Consider the following 15178-nt stretch of genomic DNA (forward strand, 5'->3'; position numbering starts at 1 on the left):
CACAGAGTCATGCTCCCCACAAGTGTGGTAGGATGCAATGAAGAATGCACACGATAGAAATGCAATGCCTGTTCTCTGACTAAGAGGCCTTCAACTCCTGGCTAATATTCACTAAGGGAGAGCCCTAAATTCCAGTCCTGCTGATCTAACCAAGCACTGGGAAGATATCTAGGAGAAATTTGACCATTTTAATCAGCAACACCACCTATGCAGTATTGCTATCCAAAACGCTTAAGCTGAATCTAGCCATGAGGAAACCGGCAAACACAAATTGAGGGACATTTTACAAAACAACTGGCCTGGACACTTCAACACAGTCAATGTCATGAAAGGGAAAAAGAAAACCAAGGCTGGAGAACTGTACTAAACTAAAAGAGATTGTAATGTGACAGTGATGAAATACAATATTTAATTCTTGATTGGATCATGGACACTCCCCACACCCCCACCTGCAAAAACCAGTCAGATAAAAACAGTTATAAAAGGGCATTCATGGGAGAATTTGGGACATTTGAATATGGACTATATATTTTATAGTATTATTACATCAACATTACACTTCTTGAATATAACAAATTGTGATTATGTTAGATAATATGTTTTTTCTTAAGGTATACATACTAAAATATTTAGCAATAACGGGTTAGGATGCCTAAAACTTACTGTCATATAAAAAAGCAGAGCTGGGAAGAGAACATGAGCACAATACAGCAAAATGTTGGTAATTGGTGAATCTAGAGAAAAGGATATGGGTTTTATTTATATTATTCTTGTAACTTGTCTGTAGATTTGAAATTTTTCAAAATAAAAAATTAGATAAAAAGAGTCAGAATGATTTTTTAAAAAGAAGTACATAGAAGAATTATTTCAAAACTAAGTATGCTGTCACTTGACATTCAGTTTTGTTTATGAGGGCCATAACTTGAGTCTTAAAACTGTGTTCTATTTCCTCTTCTTTCATTCTCTCTCAAATACCTTCTCATCAGGCTTTCATTCCCCGCACTCTACCCAAACTGCTTTGAACAACATCTTCAGTCTCACTCAACTTCAACAGCACCAGACATATTTGATTAGTCCATCCCCTAAATATTTTCTTTGCTTGGTCTCCAAGACACTACTGTTTCATTTCTCCACCTTCCTCACTGGCCACATCTTTTCAGATTCTTTTGACTGATTCTTCTTTTCCTCCTATGTTTATAAACCTTACAGTTCCCCAGTATTCTGTCTTTACTTCACTTCTCCACTTACAGTAACTCCTTTACTGTTCTCATCCAGCCCCACAGCTTTAAATACCATCTATAAGCGGATGACTTTCAAATTTATGTCTCAAGCTCCATACTCTCTCTCCCCAGAACTCCACAAACAGCCAACTGTCTACCTGACATTTCCACTTGAATATCTAAGAGTCATTTCAAATTTAAAATGCCCCAAATTGAATTCTTTGGTTTTCTTCCCCAAAATGTATGTTTTCCCAAACTTCCACATGTCAATGAATGGCAACTACATCCTTACAGTTATTAAGATCACAAAGCTTGGAGGCATCTATATTTCCTCTTTGGGCCATATGCTATCAGCAAATTCTGTCAGCTCTAACTTCAGAATATCTAGTCATTTTATCACTTATCACTCCAGTGAACACCTGAGTCCAAGTGATCATGATGTCTTCCATGGAGTATTGTAATCTTCTACCAGATCTCCCTGCTTCTGCCCTTGCTCCACTGTAGTTCTACTCTCAACTAGAAGCACAGAATATTGCTTTTAAAATGAAATAAGAACATGTCCCTTCTCTTTCTAAAGGTCTTTTCCAGCTTCTTGGCTCATTCAGTAAAAGCTAAGATCCTTGACATGGCCTGTAGGGACCTACAGTATCAGTCCCCTGGCTGCAGCTTCTGCCCAATTTCAGCTCCCATTAGTCCCATTCCTAATCATAGTGTTATACATCAGGGGTATTATTTCTGCATTTTAAAGTGATTCATTTGCATTTAGAAAATACATTTTATTAGCACTCTTGCTAATATATGCTTTCCTGATCCTGGTCTAGATACTACTCCCTTTTCCTTTCCTCACACAGCTTCTATCTGGTCTTGATGCTTTTGGCCATCCTTACTTATAAACTTGAGGTGGCAGATTATTTGTCCCAAAGGTTCACCAACACTGGATTTTCATGTTTTCCTTCTCTATATCCTGTGTCTTTGATGTTTTATAAAAGGAGAAGGGGAAGAATAAGAAGTATGCTGGTTATACAATCATGTCAGAGTCTTTTCAGTTATAATCTTACAGTGCCTCAATAACAAATTTTATCTTGGAAAGCATACCAGACATTTAACCAATAACTCTCATCTCCATGTCTACCCTTATAAATACTGATTCTGAGGCTGGGATTTACAAATTTGTTTCACAAACTCCTTTGTCAATTGGAGGCATTAGAAAGATTCAGGGAAAAAAGGAGGAAAGCAGAAATGTTTCTAGCTGTTTCTGTAAATGACTCTCAACCAGAGAAAACTGGATCCAGCCTCCAGTTGTTTTTGGCATTCCCAGAAACAGCCTCACTGCCCTTCTTTGTACATACCTGCAGTAGCCATGTGACATCCCCTCCTCAGATGTTTGAATTCCAGTATCTGAAGTTCCATCTTCCAAGTTTCTGGGTTCTGGTATACCCAATCTATTACCTTTTGTATCCCCAGCCATTAGAGTGTTGAATGCTTTACTGTTTATTATTTAGTGATTATTTAGTGTATATTTAGTGATTATTCTAGGTTCTATCAGTATTTCCTCCTTTTTTTCTTTCACTCTCCAAATCTGTATCTAAAATTACCTATATTAAATTCTACCTCATAAAGTGATTCATAAGTATCTCTTTCGCTGACTAAACCTTAACTTACCAAAGGGATACTGATACTAATTCAACTTCTGGTCAAAAACATTATTTCTAGTACCAAAAGCTATCACAGTTATATAGTACCCTAAATTTATATTTTAAAATGATGAATTTTAAAAAATAAAATCACAATCTTATAGTAATACATATTACTTTTAAAAATAAGACATGACAGTAAAAAAATTTTAAACACCCACAATTTAAAAGTGTAAAAACAATAAATATGAACATTTTGGCCTATTTACATCTTGTCTCTCTTCTATTCAGAGATTGCTTTTGTTTTGCAAATTTGTGATTATGCATCCATTTTGTACACTGTCTTTTTATCCTTAAGGTATGCCTTTACCATTTCTTCGATTTCTACTTGCAAAAAGAGAAGATTTTAAAAGTCTCCCTTACTCTGACATACAAAAATAAAATGACAGACTTATCACTAACTCCTGTCCTATCAAGGACTAGTCTCAAAACAGTGTATTATTTTTAAAAACATGCTGCATGCATAACTATTTTTATAAAATTTATAACAACTCAGGTTACCTTTCCAGTATACAGGAAGAGAGATTATAGTTGTCAGTATTTTATTAAGATAAAATTATGTCCTGAGAATTTTATATGATAAAGCAAGTATATTTTTAGCAGAAAAACATGCCAACGGCATATTTTATACTATGAACCAAAAAGAAAAACACCTTCTTCTGCAACCAATAAAAATTATAAATTTAGTAAGGCCAACTACTCACCCTCTATTACTGACAATTGCTTTTTTCAAATGAATGTAATTTGCAGGAAATATCCCCTGTAAAAGAGAAAAGATTTTCCATTAGAAAAAGCAATTTGTGACTAAATATCTCATATACATTAAAACAGCAGATTTAGTTAGTCAAGATTTCAGCATAGAAATACTCTATCAACAACACAGTAGATCTCTTAATGTAGCAACCACTTTACATATTAATTAATTAATATTAAGTTGGTTACCAGGGAAAGCGAGTAGAAAGGGATAAATTTGGGAGTCTGAGATTTGCAAATGTTAGCTACTATATATAAAAACAGATTTTTTTTAAATTTCTTCTGAATAGTACAGAGAACTACATTCAATATCTTATAATAATCTTTAATGAAAAAGAATATGAAAACGAATATACGTATGTATATACATGACTGGGACATTATGCTGTATGTCAGAAATTAACACATTATAACTGACTATACTTCAAAAAAGTAAAAAAAAATTTTTTTTAAAGGGAAAGAGGAGACACCATAACTAATAGAACAAATATACAAAGGATCATAAGAGACTACTACAATCATACACCAACAAATGGTGGTATATCTATACCATAGAATATAACTCAAAAATAAGTAAAAAGTAATAAACCATTAATACATGTACAACATGGATGAATTTCCAGAGTTATGCTGAGTGAAAATACTCATTCTCAAAAACATGCATATTTTATGATTCTACTTATACAACATTTTAAAATGACAAAATTATAAAAAGAGAGATCGGATTAGTAGTTGTCAAAGATTAAGAAGTGGTAAAGGTGGAGGGAAGTGGGTATAGCTACAAAAAGGCAACACCAGAGATCCTTGTGATGGAAATGTTCTGCCTTGAACATTTATGTCAATATTGATGACATATTTAAGAGCATCCAAAAATCAAAATAGAGTAACTATGGTTCAAAAAGCCAAAATGGAGCTGAGGGGCCATTGTAGATGTGGTTTCAGACATGTTCCTGCACTACTGAGAACTTGAATTTTCTGAATTGTGTCAAACTGAAGGACACCATCAGCTGCTAGCAGTTGCTGGCTGCAAACTTGTAGTTTCAAAGTATTCCCCACCTTCCTCCATCCTCCATACCCATCTTGCTTCACAACTATGTAATCATGTTGAACCCCAACCAGTCCTTGCTTAGCAAGAACACTTCTTGTTGGCCCCAATTCTAATTCTTGACAATTTATGTAATCTTGTGGGTTTTGCCTTTATAAGCTTCCCCCATTTTGTAGTCCAGCACAACACAATTCAAGTGCTTAATTCCTGGGCCGTAGTCCTAATAAACCCCAAATAAATACTTTTTTTTTTTTTTTTTTTTGCCTCAACCAGGTCTCCATTCTTGAAATTCTTGGTTAACAATACCTTGGTTTTGATACTTTACTACAGTTTTCTAAGATGTTATTAACAGAAGATATGGGGTAAAGGGTACACCGGGTCTCTTGATATTACTTACTATAAATGCATATAAATCTTTAATTACCTCAGAAATATAAAGTATAATGATGGAAGAAATTTTTGCATATAGGGGTAGGGAGAAGCCATTCTGGCATATACATGATTTGACCTAAACTTTATGTCAACTAGAATAGCCTGGCTTATACTCTGTTAAGCATACACTGTACATCTGGTTTAACCATTAAAGAAAAGAATGAGTTATCCAGAAGTAAAAAGAATGTCCACTTTGAAGACCAGGGATAAATGCCTCCCTTCCTATGACACCAGTGCTATTACTTCTTCAAAGATAAGGTTTGCCTCCCAGATACCAAGGGCATACTGACTCATTGTGTATATGCTAATCTGTCTCTTTTGAAATCTTGTACCCCTGTCATGTTTGATGTAGGCTCTTTGTTATGACAAGATATAAAACTGTGCTGAAAACCATGCCTCTCCGGAGTGCTTTCTTCCTTGGGGGAGGCTACACTCTGCGCTAGTCCTCAGCTTGGCCTGAATAAAACTCTCTTATTATAGTTTACTGATTATTTTGTAGACAATAACAACAGCTAGAAAGTAAATTGAGAAACCGAGATGATAACTCTCAAAGTGAATGTGAAATCGTATCTTCAGGGCTTGACATAAAAACCATTTAATGATTTTTTTAACATCTTTACCAAGGTATAGCTGATGTACCACAAACCACACATATTTAAAGTGTAGAATTTGATGTTTTGGCATATATATATATACCAGTGAAACCATGGCACAATTAAATAATGACATCTGAATCATCCCCAAAAGTTTTCACATACCTTTTTGAAATCCACCCCCTCTTCAACACTATTAGCAGGCAACCACTTAACTGGTTTAAGACATTATAAACTATTAGCATTTTCCAGAATTTTATATAAATCAAACTGAAAACATTCGAATATCAGTCCTTTATTCACAAAATCAGCTCTACAACATTGTATTCTCGAGAATCTACATCTCCTTTCTTTCACCCGTAACCTACTGTAGTAACATCTCTGCCTTCTCTCCTAATCACTGAACTCACCAGACTCTGGCTTTCTGCCATTACCATTCTATCATTCTATCACATGTGATTCTCTTAAAAATCACCAATGGCCTTCTAACTATCAAATGCAATGGCTCCTTCTCAGCACCCATTCTTTTCTACTAGACTAGACTACTCCATAGTACTTGAAATCATTAACTACCCTGTTTTTTAAAAGCTTTCTTCTCCTTAGCCAACTATGACCACCATTTCTCAGTGTCTTTGTGCTAGTTCCTCTTTTTCTGTCCTCCAAGGTGCTGGCAGTCTTTAAAGTCTCATTTCCACCCTGTGCTATCATAGTAGTTGTTACAGCAACAGAAACAAGTATTTACTATGCTGTGCTAGGCACTGTGTTAAGAGCTTCATGTAAGCACACTGATTACTAACAGTTCTACAAGATAAGAAATAATGTCATCCCCATTTCAAACACACACAAAATTTAGACAGAATAATATAATGAACTTCCATGAACCTATATCACCCAGCTTCAACAATGATCAACATTTCGCCAATCTTGACTCATTAATTAGTTAATCCCCACATACATATTCTTATTCACTGCCATATTTTAGAGCAAATTCCAGAAATCATCCATAAATACTTCAATATGTATTTTTAACAGGTGCTTACCATTTTTGCAATAAACCATATTCCATAGTTATACTTGTGACAATAGTGAATCTTTACCCCTGTTAAATGACAGATTCGCTGTTGTCAAAGAGACATTAGCCAAATTCCTTAGCATTCCTTATATTCTTTCGTATTATGAGACCCTTTAAATATGGGTCCAACATACCTTTCCTGACTTACTATCCATCATTCTCTTGCACTATGCCCTAGCCAGTTTGGACTATTTACCATTACCTGAACATATCTTGCAATTTCATGCCTCTATACCTCTGCTTTTGCTGTGCAAAACATTCAATAAGGTACTGTTCCTATCTGGCAGAATTCTAGGTATCTAGTAGACAATTATGGTTTAAAAACTGATCCTGAAACCACAAAATGAAAATAAATACAAACTCTGTTGAATTTCATCCTTTCCTTTTGGGCATATGCTTTATAAAAAGCACAAAATTACCATCAAATATCTGTTCTCCTTTTTCTTATTTTAACTTATTCTCTTATTCTTTAATTCATAAATTTAGTAGTACATATTTCCTGCATATTATGCTTCTCTTAAATTGTACAATTTTAACACATGGTCACAAAACTACATAACTGAAAGGGTATTTTATAATGAAATTTTTTTATACAAAAAAATGTTTTACCATTTACCAAATTTCTGAATGCTGTATTTGCTATCTGGTTCAGGTATTATTTTATTTGGGTTATTTCAAGTTTATTATTAGTATAAATTATATGTAACTAAAATACAATTTAACAAGCCACCTCTTTTATTTTTCTGTAACTAATAGGTATGAAAAACCTACTGAAATTTTTATTTACTGTGACCACAATATTATGACAAATAAAAGATACACAGGAATGCATTTTTAAATCATTCTATGTGTATAAAATCATTAAATGATTATCTTTCACAAATACAAAAGAATTTTAATCATGGGTCCACAAAATATCACTGCCACTAGATAAAATTTAATAAATACTGTCTTTCCATCTGTTAATTTTTTTAAGTTTAAGAATACAAATACAAGCTATCAAGAGGTATAACAGATATGTGTTGCTAATAAATACTACAGTAATCTAAGATTCTAGAATTAAGTTGGTGTTACCAAAATACACAATCTCAAAAAGTATCACATTAGCCCAAAGTGAAGAAATTAAAGGAGTCCAATCAGACAAAACGAGCTCTAACACTTTAGCGTAATTTGGCTTCCTCATTTTGATTAGTTTATCAAATCATTGCTAAGTTAATCACAAAAATGGCCTCTCCCACAGACTAAACACCTTCATTGTAGGAAAACTAATTTAGAAAATAGGTATGAGATTCGGAGCAATTTTCCTTAATTCTACAACAGAACTCTGATTACCCTGCTGGAGAAGCCATACAGAGAGGGAGAGACCTTGAGATTATACATGGAGAAGTCTAGCTATTTCAGAAATCTAGCTAAGGATAGCCTTCCAGCCATCCCTGCCAAGATGCCAGACATCGGAAATACTCTTGGATATTCCTGCCAGCTGAACCCTCAGATAACTGTAGCTACAGGTGACATCACCTGTACCAGAAAAACTGCCCAGATGATCCCAGTAAAGACAAAATCATGAGATTCATTTTTAACCATTAACCAAAAATGGTGATTCATTTTTAACCATTTTGGGGTGCTTTTCTGTACAGTAATGGATAATACATCAAGAATATCACCACTGATGTATCATTCTACAAGGTTTTCAATTGATATTTTAAACACAAACATGAAATAATTTCAAAGGCCATCGTCTCCACACTAGTATTGTTTTGTTTTCCAATCATTTATAAATTTCTCATTTATTCAAGCTCTAAATATTTGACAACTTTAAATCAAGATAAAAAACATAAAATATAAATATAATTTATTTCCACATAAGCATCCCTGAAATGGGAAAAACACCTGAAAGTGTGTTTTAAACTAGAGATATGAGGGAAAAAATTAACTATGCACAGTGATTCTCAACCAGGGAAAATTTTACCACCACCGCCCCACCTTTCCCCAGGCCCAGAGCCTTTAGCAATGTATGGAGACATTTTCCATTGCCACAAAGTGAGAAGGGGGTTTTACTAACATTTAGTGAGTAGAGGTCATATATGCTGTTAAACTTCTTACGATGCACAAGATAACAAAGAATTATCTGGCCCAAAATGTCAACAATGACAAGGATAATAAGCCTCAATGAGGAATTAAAATTTGAAGATGCTGTCTTATTATCACTATCTTAAAAACTAACAAAATGAGTAATTCTGCTGGCAAAACTAATGGTTAGAACTCTGAACATTTTTCTTTTTTATTAAAAATAACATGATAAATTGGATATTTTCTATATAAGAAAAAGCATAAAACATTATTAAGCTACAGAAAATATATAAGGAAAACTGATTACATTATAGAAAAAAGTAAAGCAGAAAAAAGCTTTTGCAAATGCATTACTGGAGAAGAATGTTGCTAAATGTATTATAACTGCCAATTAAAATATTTTGTTTGCTCAAATTACTATTAATTAGTAATAAAATAAACACAAAAATCTTTCATAAAATTAGTATTTTGCACTTAAAAGTTGTATTTAAATTCATATTTTAATAAGAACATTACGCCAACAGAGACAATCTAATTGAACATTATTTAAAAGTTTTTTTCATTTTAGAAATAATTCATCTAACTAATCATATGACTCCACAGGACTAGGTCTATGAAAAAGTCGATTTACTTTTTGTCAAATATTTGAAGGAAAAAATATTAAATGTCCAAATTGGCTTTTTCAACGTAAGTTTTGTAGCTGTCACCACACATGAATTTTCTGTGCTTTTTAAAAAGCCATTTTAATACTGCTGAGACAGAGTAGAGTCTGATACAATTCTGTAAAGGAAAGAATGAATGTGACTACTGTAAAAGATTAAAAGATGGACAAGTAAGAATTGTTTTTATATCAAACATACTAGGCAGCTTTCTACATTACAAAAGGTAACAAACTTTTCATTACCTTTACATTTGGCTTCTTTGTTGAAACTCCTCTATACCAACCTAAAACAAAGCATAAAAATGATATTAAAATCATACTGCTGTCATTTTTTGTAAGAAACATATTCTTAGGAAAATAAATAAATTCATACAAAACTCTCTAGTAAGTTTTAGGTGCTTAGTATACCTTAACTAGGAGTTTACTCCAAAAGAAAAAGTCTTAGAATAAATACATTTCCAATTTTCATCAAAAGGCACAATACTCCTTTCAACTAAGACAAAAAAATTAGAAAAGATTTCAGAGGATATATAATCAAGTCCTTCAAAGTTCCCAGATGAAAATGTCAGGGGTTAGGAAAATGCCAAAATCATACAGCTTACTGGTGGCAGACAGGGAGTACTGCCTAAACTTTCTGTTTCCTGGTTTCATTAAATCTCCCATGTACTACTCTCATTCTATTGCCCCAGGATCATATCTCTGGCCCTTCCTCAAATAGAAACCAACTTATCTAAGTTTCAGGACAAAGCTGCAAAGAGAAAAAAACAAAAACCAGTAAGAACCAACCAGGTTCAAGATGGTAGAGGATCTGACTACTATTAGACTTTGAGCCTCATTATATGCTCACTGTAATACATCAGCATGCCATTCTGACTGGTATGAGGTGATAGATACCTCATTGTGGTTTTGATTTGCATTTCTCTAAATACTTAGTGATATTGAGCATCTTTTCATGTGCCTATTGGCCATCTGGATGTCTTTGAAAAATGTCTATTTAGGTCTTCTGCTCTCTTTTATTGAAGTATAGTCGATTTACAATGTTTTGTTAATGTCTGGTGTACAGCATATTGATTTAGTTATATAAATATATATATATATATATATATATTCCTTTCTTTTTCATTATAGGCTATTACAAGGTATTGAATATATAGCTCCCTGTGCTATACAGAAAGGCCTTGTTGATTATCTATTTTATATATAATAGTATATGCAAATTCTGAACTCCCAATTTATCCCTCCACCCCCACCTTCCCCGTGGGTAATCATGTTTATTTTCAATGTCTGTGAGTCTGTTTCTGTTTTGTAAATAAGTTCATTTGTGTCATTTTTTTCAGATTCCACATATAAGCGATCTCATATGGCATTTTCTTTTGTCCATTTTTTTATAGGGTTTTTTCTTATATTAAGATATATGAGCTCTTTGTATATTTTCTAAATTAGTTCCTTCTCAGTCTCATTGTTTGCAAATATTTTTTCCCGTTCTGTAAGTTGTCTTTTCATTTTGTTTATGGTTTCCTTTGCTGTGCAAAAGCTTTTAAGTTTAATTAGGTCCCGTTTGCTTATTTTTATTTTTATTTCCATTACTTTAGGAGACAGATCCAAAAAATATTGCTACAATTTATGTCAAAGAGTGTTCTGCCTATGTTTTCCTCTAGGAGTTTTAGGGTATTTGGCCTTACACTTAGGTCTTTAATCCATTTTCAGTTTATTTTTGTGTAGAGAATGTTCTGATTTCATTCTTTTACATGTAGCTGTCCAGTGCTCCCAGCACGACTTATTTAAGAGACTATCTTTTCTCCATTGTATATTCTTACTTACTTTGTCGCAGATTAATTGACTACAGGTATGTGGGTTTATTTCTGGGCTTTCTATCCTGTTCCACTGATCTATGTGTCTGTTTTGTGAGTGTCAGTATCATACCATTTTGATTACTGTAGCTTTGCAGTAAAGTCTGAAGTTAGGGGGCGTGATTCCTCCAGCTCTGTTCTTCTTCCCCAAGATTGTTTTGGCTATTTGGGGTCTTCTATGTTTCCATATAAATTTTAAAAAATTTTGTCCCAGTTCTGTGAAAAATGCCATTGGTAGTTTGATAAGGACTGCAATACATCTGTAGATTGCCTTGGGTAGTACAGCCATTTTAACTACATTGATTCTTCCAGTCCAAGAACACGGTATATCTTTCCAACTGTTTGTGTTGCCATCAATTTCTTTCATTAGTGTCTTATAGTTTTCAGTGTACAGGTCTTCTGCCTCCCTAGGTAGGTTTATTCCTAGGAATTTTATTTTTTTTTGATGTGATGGTAAATTGGATTGTTTCCTTAATTTCTTTTCCTGATATTTTGTTGTTAGTATATAGAAATGCAACAGAGATTTCCATGTATTAATTGTGTAATTAATTTTGCCAGATTCACTGATGAACTCTAGTAGTTTTCTGGTAGCATCTTTAGGATTTTCTATATATAGTATCATGTCATCTGCAACCAGTGAGTTTTACTTCTTTTCCAGTTTGGATCCGTTTTATTTCCTTTTCTTTTCTGACTGCTGTGGCAAAGACTTCCAAAACCATGTTGAATAAAAGGGGCAAGACTGGGGATTCTTGTCTTGTTCTTGATCTTAGAAGGAATGCTTTCGGCTTTTCACCATTGAGTATGATGATGATGTTATATCTGGCCTTTATTATGTTGAGGTATGTACCTCTATGCCCATTTTTTGGAGAGTTTTTATCATAAATGGATGTTGAATTTTATCAAAAGTTTTTTCTGTATCTATTGAGATGACCATACAGTTTTTATTCTTCAGTTTGTTAATGGGGTATATCACACTGACTGATTTGTAAATATTTGAAAAACCCTTGCAATCCTAGGATAAATCCCACTTGATCATGGTGTATCTTTTAATGCATTGCTAGAGTCAATTTGCTAGTATTTTGTTGAGGATTTTTTCCATCTATGTTCACAAGGGATACTGGCCTGAATAGGGACTTTGTTTCATACTTTTAAAGCTGAGCCCCAAAAGAGTGTGTGACCTGTATTAGAGACTCAAATATTTAGTGGCTGAAAAAAATGAATAAATCTGTAATACATGGGATGAAAATATTCACCTGGCAAGTGGACCTGATAAAGTTAAAGCTGATACATGTGAAGTGCTTTGTACAATGTCTAATACGTTGTAGTACCTCAATTATTTGGTGGGGGGGGGCAGTGACAGAGAAACAAAACACACTAAAACCCTATGCTTTCTAAATAATACTGTAAAGCATATTTCTAAACCTCTCCAAAGGAGACTGGGCCTATGAAAACAAAAATTGCAGTCTCAAGTTTCTTAATAGAAATGGTATTCATTCTAAGAAACATTAGGGAACCAAAACTACATACTCCTAAACAACCCTCTTAAATCATTTTTGGAAAAGTAAGGATACAAGTAAAGAAATATTCTTACCCATCTAACAAAGGTTCAAATTAGTGCATGAAGTAATATCTATTTCTTCCTTTCTCACTGTCTGTTGATACAAACATTCTTACAGAAAAGATTTACTACTGCAACAGAAAGTATAATCACTGAAACTAAAACTGGAGAGAATTTCGAGTATGAAGAGCCTCCAAACCCACGGAGCTCTTCCAACATTAAACAGAAATGATTTTTTCACCATATAACCTGTCCAAAATTAGTGATCTCTGATAGAACCTAAACTATTTACATGAGGTACATGACTTTAGCCGTAATTCCTTTACTCTTAAAAAGCCACCACTGAATCTCTCATGTTTATAACCACAGCTCTGTTTCAACTGACTTTTAGTTACAACTCATCTTCATACGAAATGTCATCTAGAGCTATCCATCTACTAGTGGTCTTTCTATTTGTTACTTGAAATAAGATTTCTACCAAAATAAACCAGATGTAGAAAGTAAATTAAAAATAGGATAAGCTATAATAAACCAAAATGTCTCTTTTGATTTACTGTCCCAAAATACAGACTGGCCTAAGAGAAAAAGCTTACTTTCTTAGTCTATATAATTTTTTCACCAGATGTATAGTTTTTCATGAGAAGTCAAACTACATTTCCTGTAAGCTAGGTTTACAAAAACTCTTTTTAACATCAAATTCATCAACACAAGAAATAAGTAAGAGTCACTACTGAGAAAGTTCTATGCTGAAAAGAGCCATAAAAAGAATGAGTACCAAGTAAAAAAGCAAAATAAAATGTAGGTTGTAATCCCACTTTAAAAAAAAAATCAACGCAAATCATAATCTCACTTTTAAAAAATATTAATTTGTAGAAGATTCACAGATAAGATAGAAAATGACAAAGCAGAAAACTAAAGTGGAAGAACAACAGTAGAACCAAAAGCTACTAAGATATGAACTGGACCCTGAAACATTAGATTTGATTTTAGTGACCTGGTGAAAGCATGCAGTATACTGACATTGTGGCACAAGTGTCTAATAAAAGTGTTTGCTTATGGACTTTGTATTTCTCCAATCTTGGCCTCATTTGATATAGAAGCAGCCCCATGCTATGTAAATTTCCTTCACCCAGGCATTATAATACCCGTGGAGATAAATGAAAAACTGACACATTTGCATTTCATCAACTTAAACATTATTGCTTACATTTACTAAAAATAGTTGGCTTGCCTAAATAAATTTTTTAAATATATACTAGTAAAGCCAGAAATTCAATAACATATATCCAAAAGTCTACATTAAAAATATTACAAATCTAGATTCTAAAAATGCCATGTTATAAAATATGATTAAAAATTAAGGTAATAAATGAGACAATTTCTAATTGAGATATAATGTTAAACCCTAATTTATACTGAAATCACTAGGGATTTTAATTTAAGAGTTATTCAAAGTATATTCTATTTAAGCAATTATTCCACAAAGGAGATGAAAAAATATGGAAAATAGATTTTTAAATAGAATATAACCACATTAGATTAAAGAACAAAAAGCAAACTGTAGATTTTAGAAAGACAGCTAGGGATTCACTATGCTTTCAAAGATAACAGAACTCAGAGAAACATTTCCTACTGTTTGAAGGTAATTAATGTACAAAAAATAGAACTGAGAATACTAGATAACTGTCACAGAAATAGGAAAGTAGCACACTAGTGTGTATGTGTGCTTACCGTTTCTAAGTAAGTACTCAGTGAGTACTTACTGTGTAAATGAAATGAGACAGGTCTAAGGGTTTACATCTCTCAACTTAACTCTCAACTTAAACAGAGTTAACCTTCCAACTTAACCTTCCATGACTAATGTATAAACACACTTGGTATATAAATTTAAAAGTCAGTTCAAGCCTGATTTAAAAAAAAAAGAGATTTTTTGAACATTTTAATTCTATTAGGTTAGATTTATAACAAAGGGAATACAAATTAAGAGGGAAGACTGGGAAAACACTCTGGATCTTGTGTATAAATATATATATTAAAGATTAATTCATCTGAAAGCTATAATTATTTCAACATACAGACAAAAAATAGTGGTCACCTCTCCCTGTGCCATGATCTGTGCTAGGCATTTTCATATCTACAAACTCAAACACTGCTGAATATGACTTTGTCAAACATGCATCATCATTTAAACTGTGAAATGTCCTTACCAGTCACCCAATGTAAGTAAGGC

General features: G+C 33.2%; 1 protein-coding gene across 1 annotated transcript in view; it reads right to left on the reverse strand.

The window, feature by feature from the left end:
* DOCK3 (dedicator of cytokinesis 3) overlaps nucleotides 1-15178 on the reverse strand; it is a 299153-nt gene that overhangs the window by 237944 nt on the left and 46031 nt on the right. The window contains exons 3-4 of the mRNA XM_074344805.1: nucleotides 9784-9824; nucleotides 3619-3674 (exon numbers count right to left, since the gene is read on the reverse strand). Of these exons, the coding sequence (XP_074200906.1) occupies nucleotides 3619-3674; nucleotides 9784-9824 (97 nt within the window). The remainder of the gene's footprint in view (nucleotides 1-3618; nucleotides 3675-9783; nucleotides 9825-15178) is intronic.

Source organism: Camelus bactrianus, chromosome 17 (assembly GCF_048773025.1).
Source record: "Camelus bactrianus isolate YW-2024 breed Bactrian camel chromosome 17, ASM4877302v1, whole genome shotgun sequence".
Taxonomy (NCBI): Eukaryota; Metazoa; Chordata; class Mammalia; order Artiodactyla; family Camelidae; genus Camelus; species Camelus bactrianus.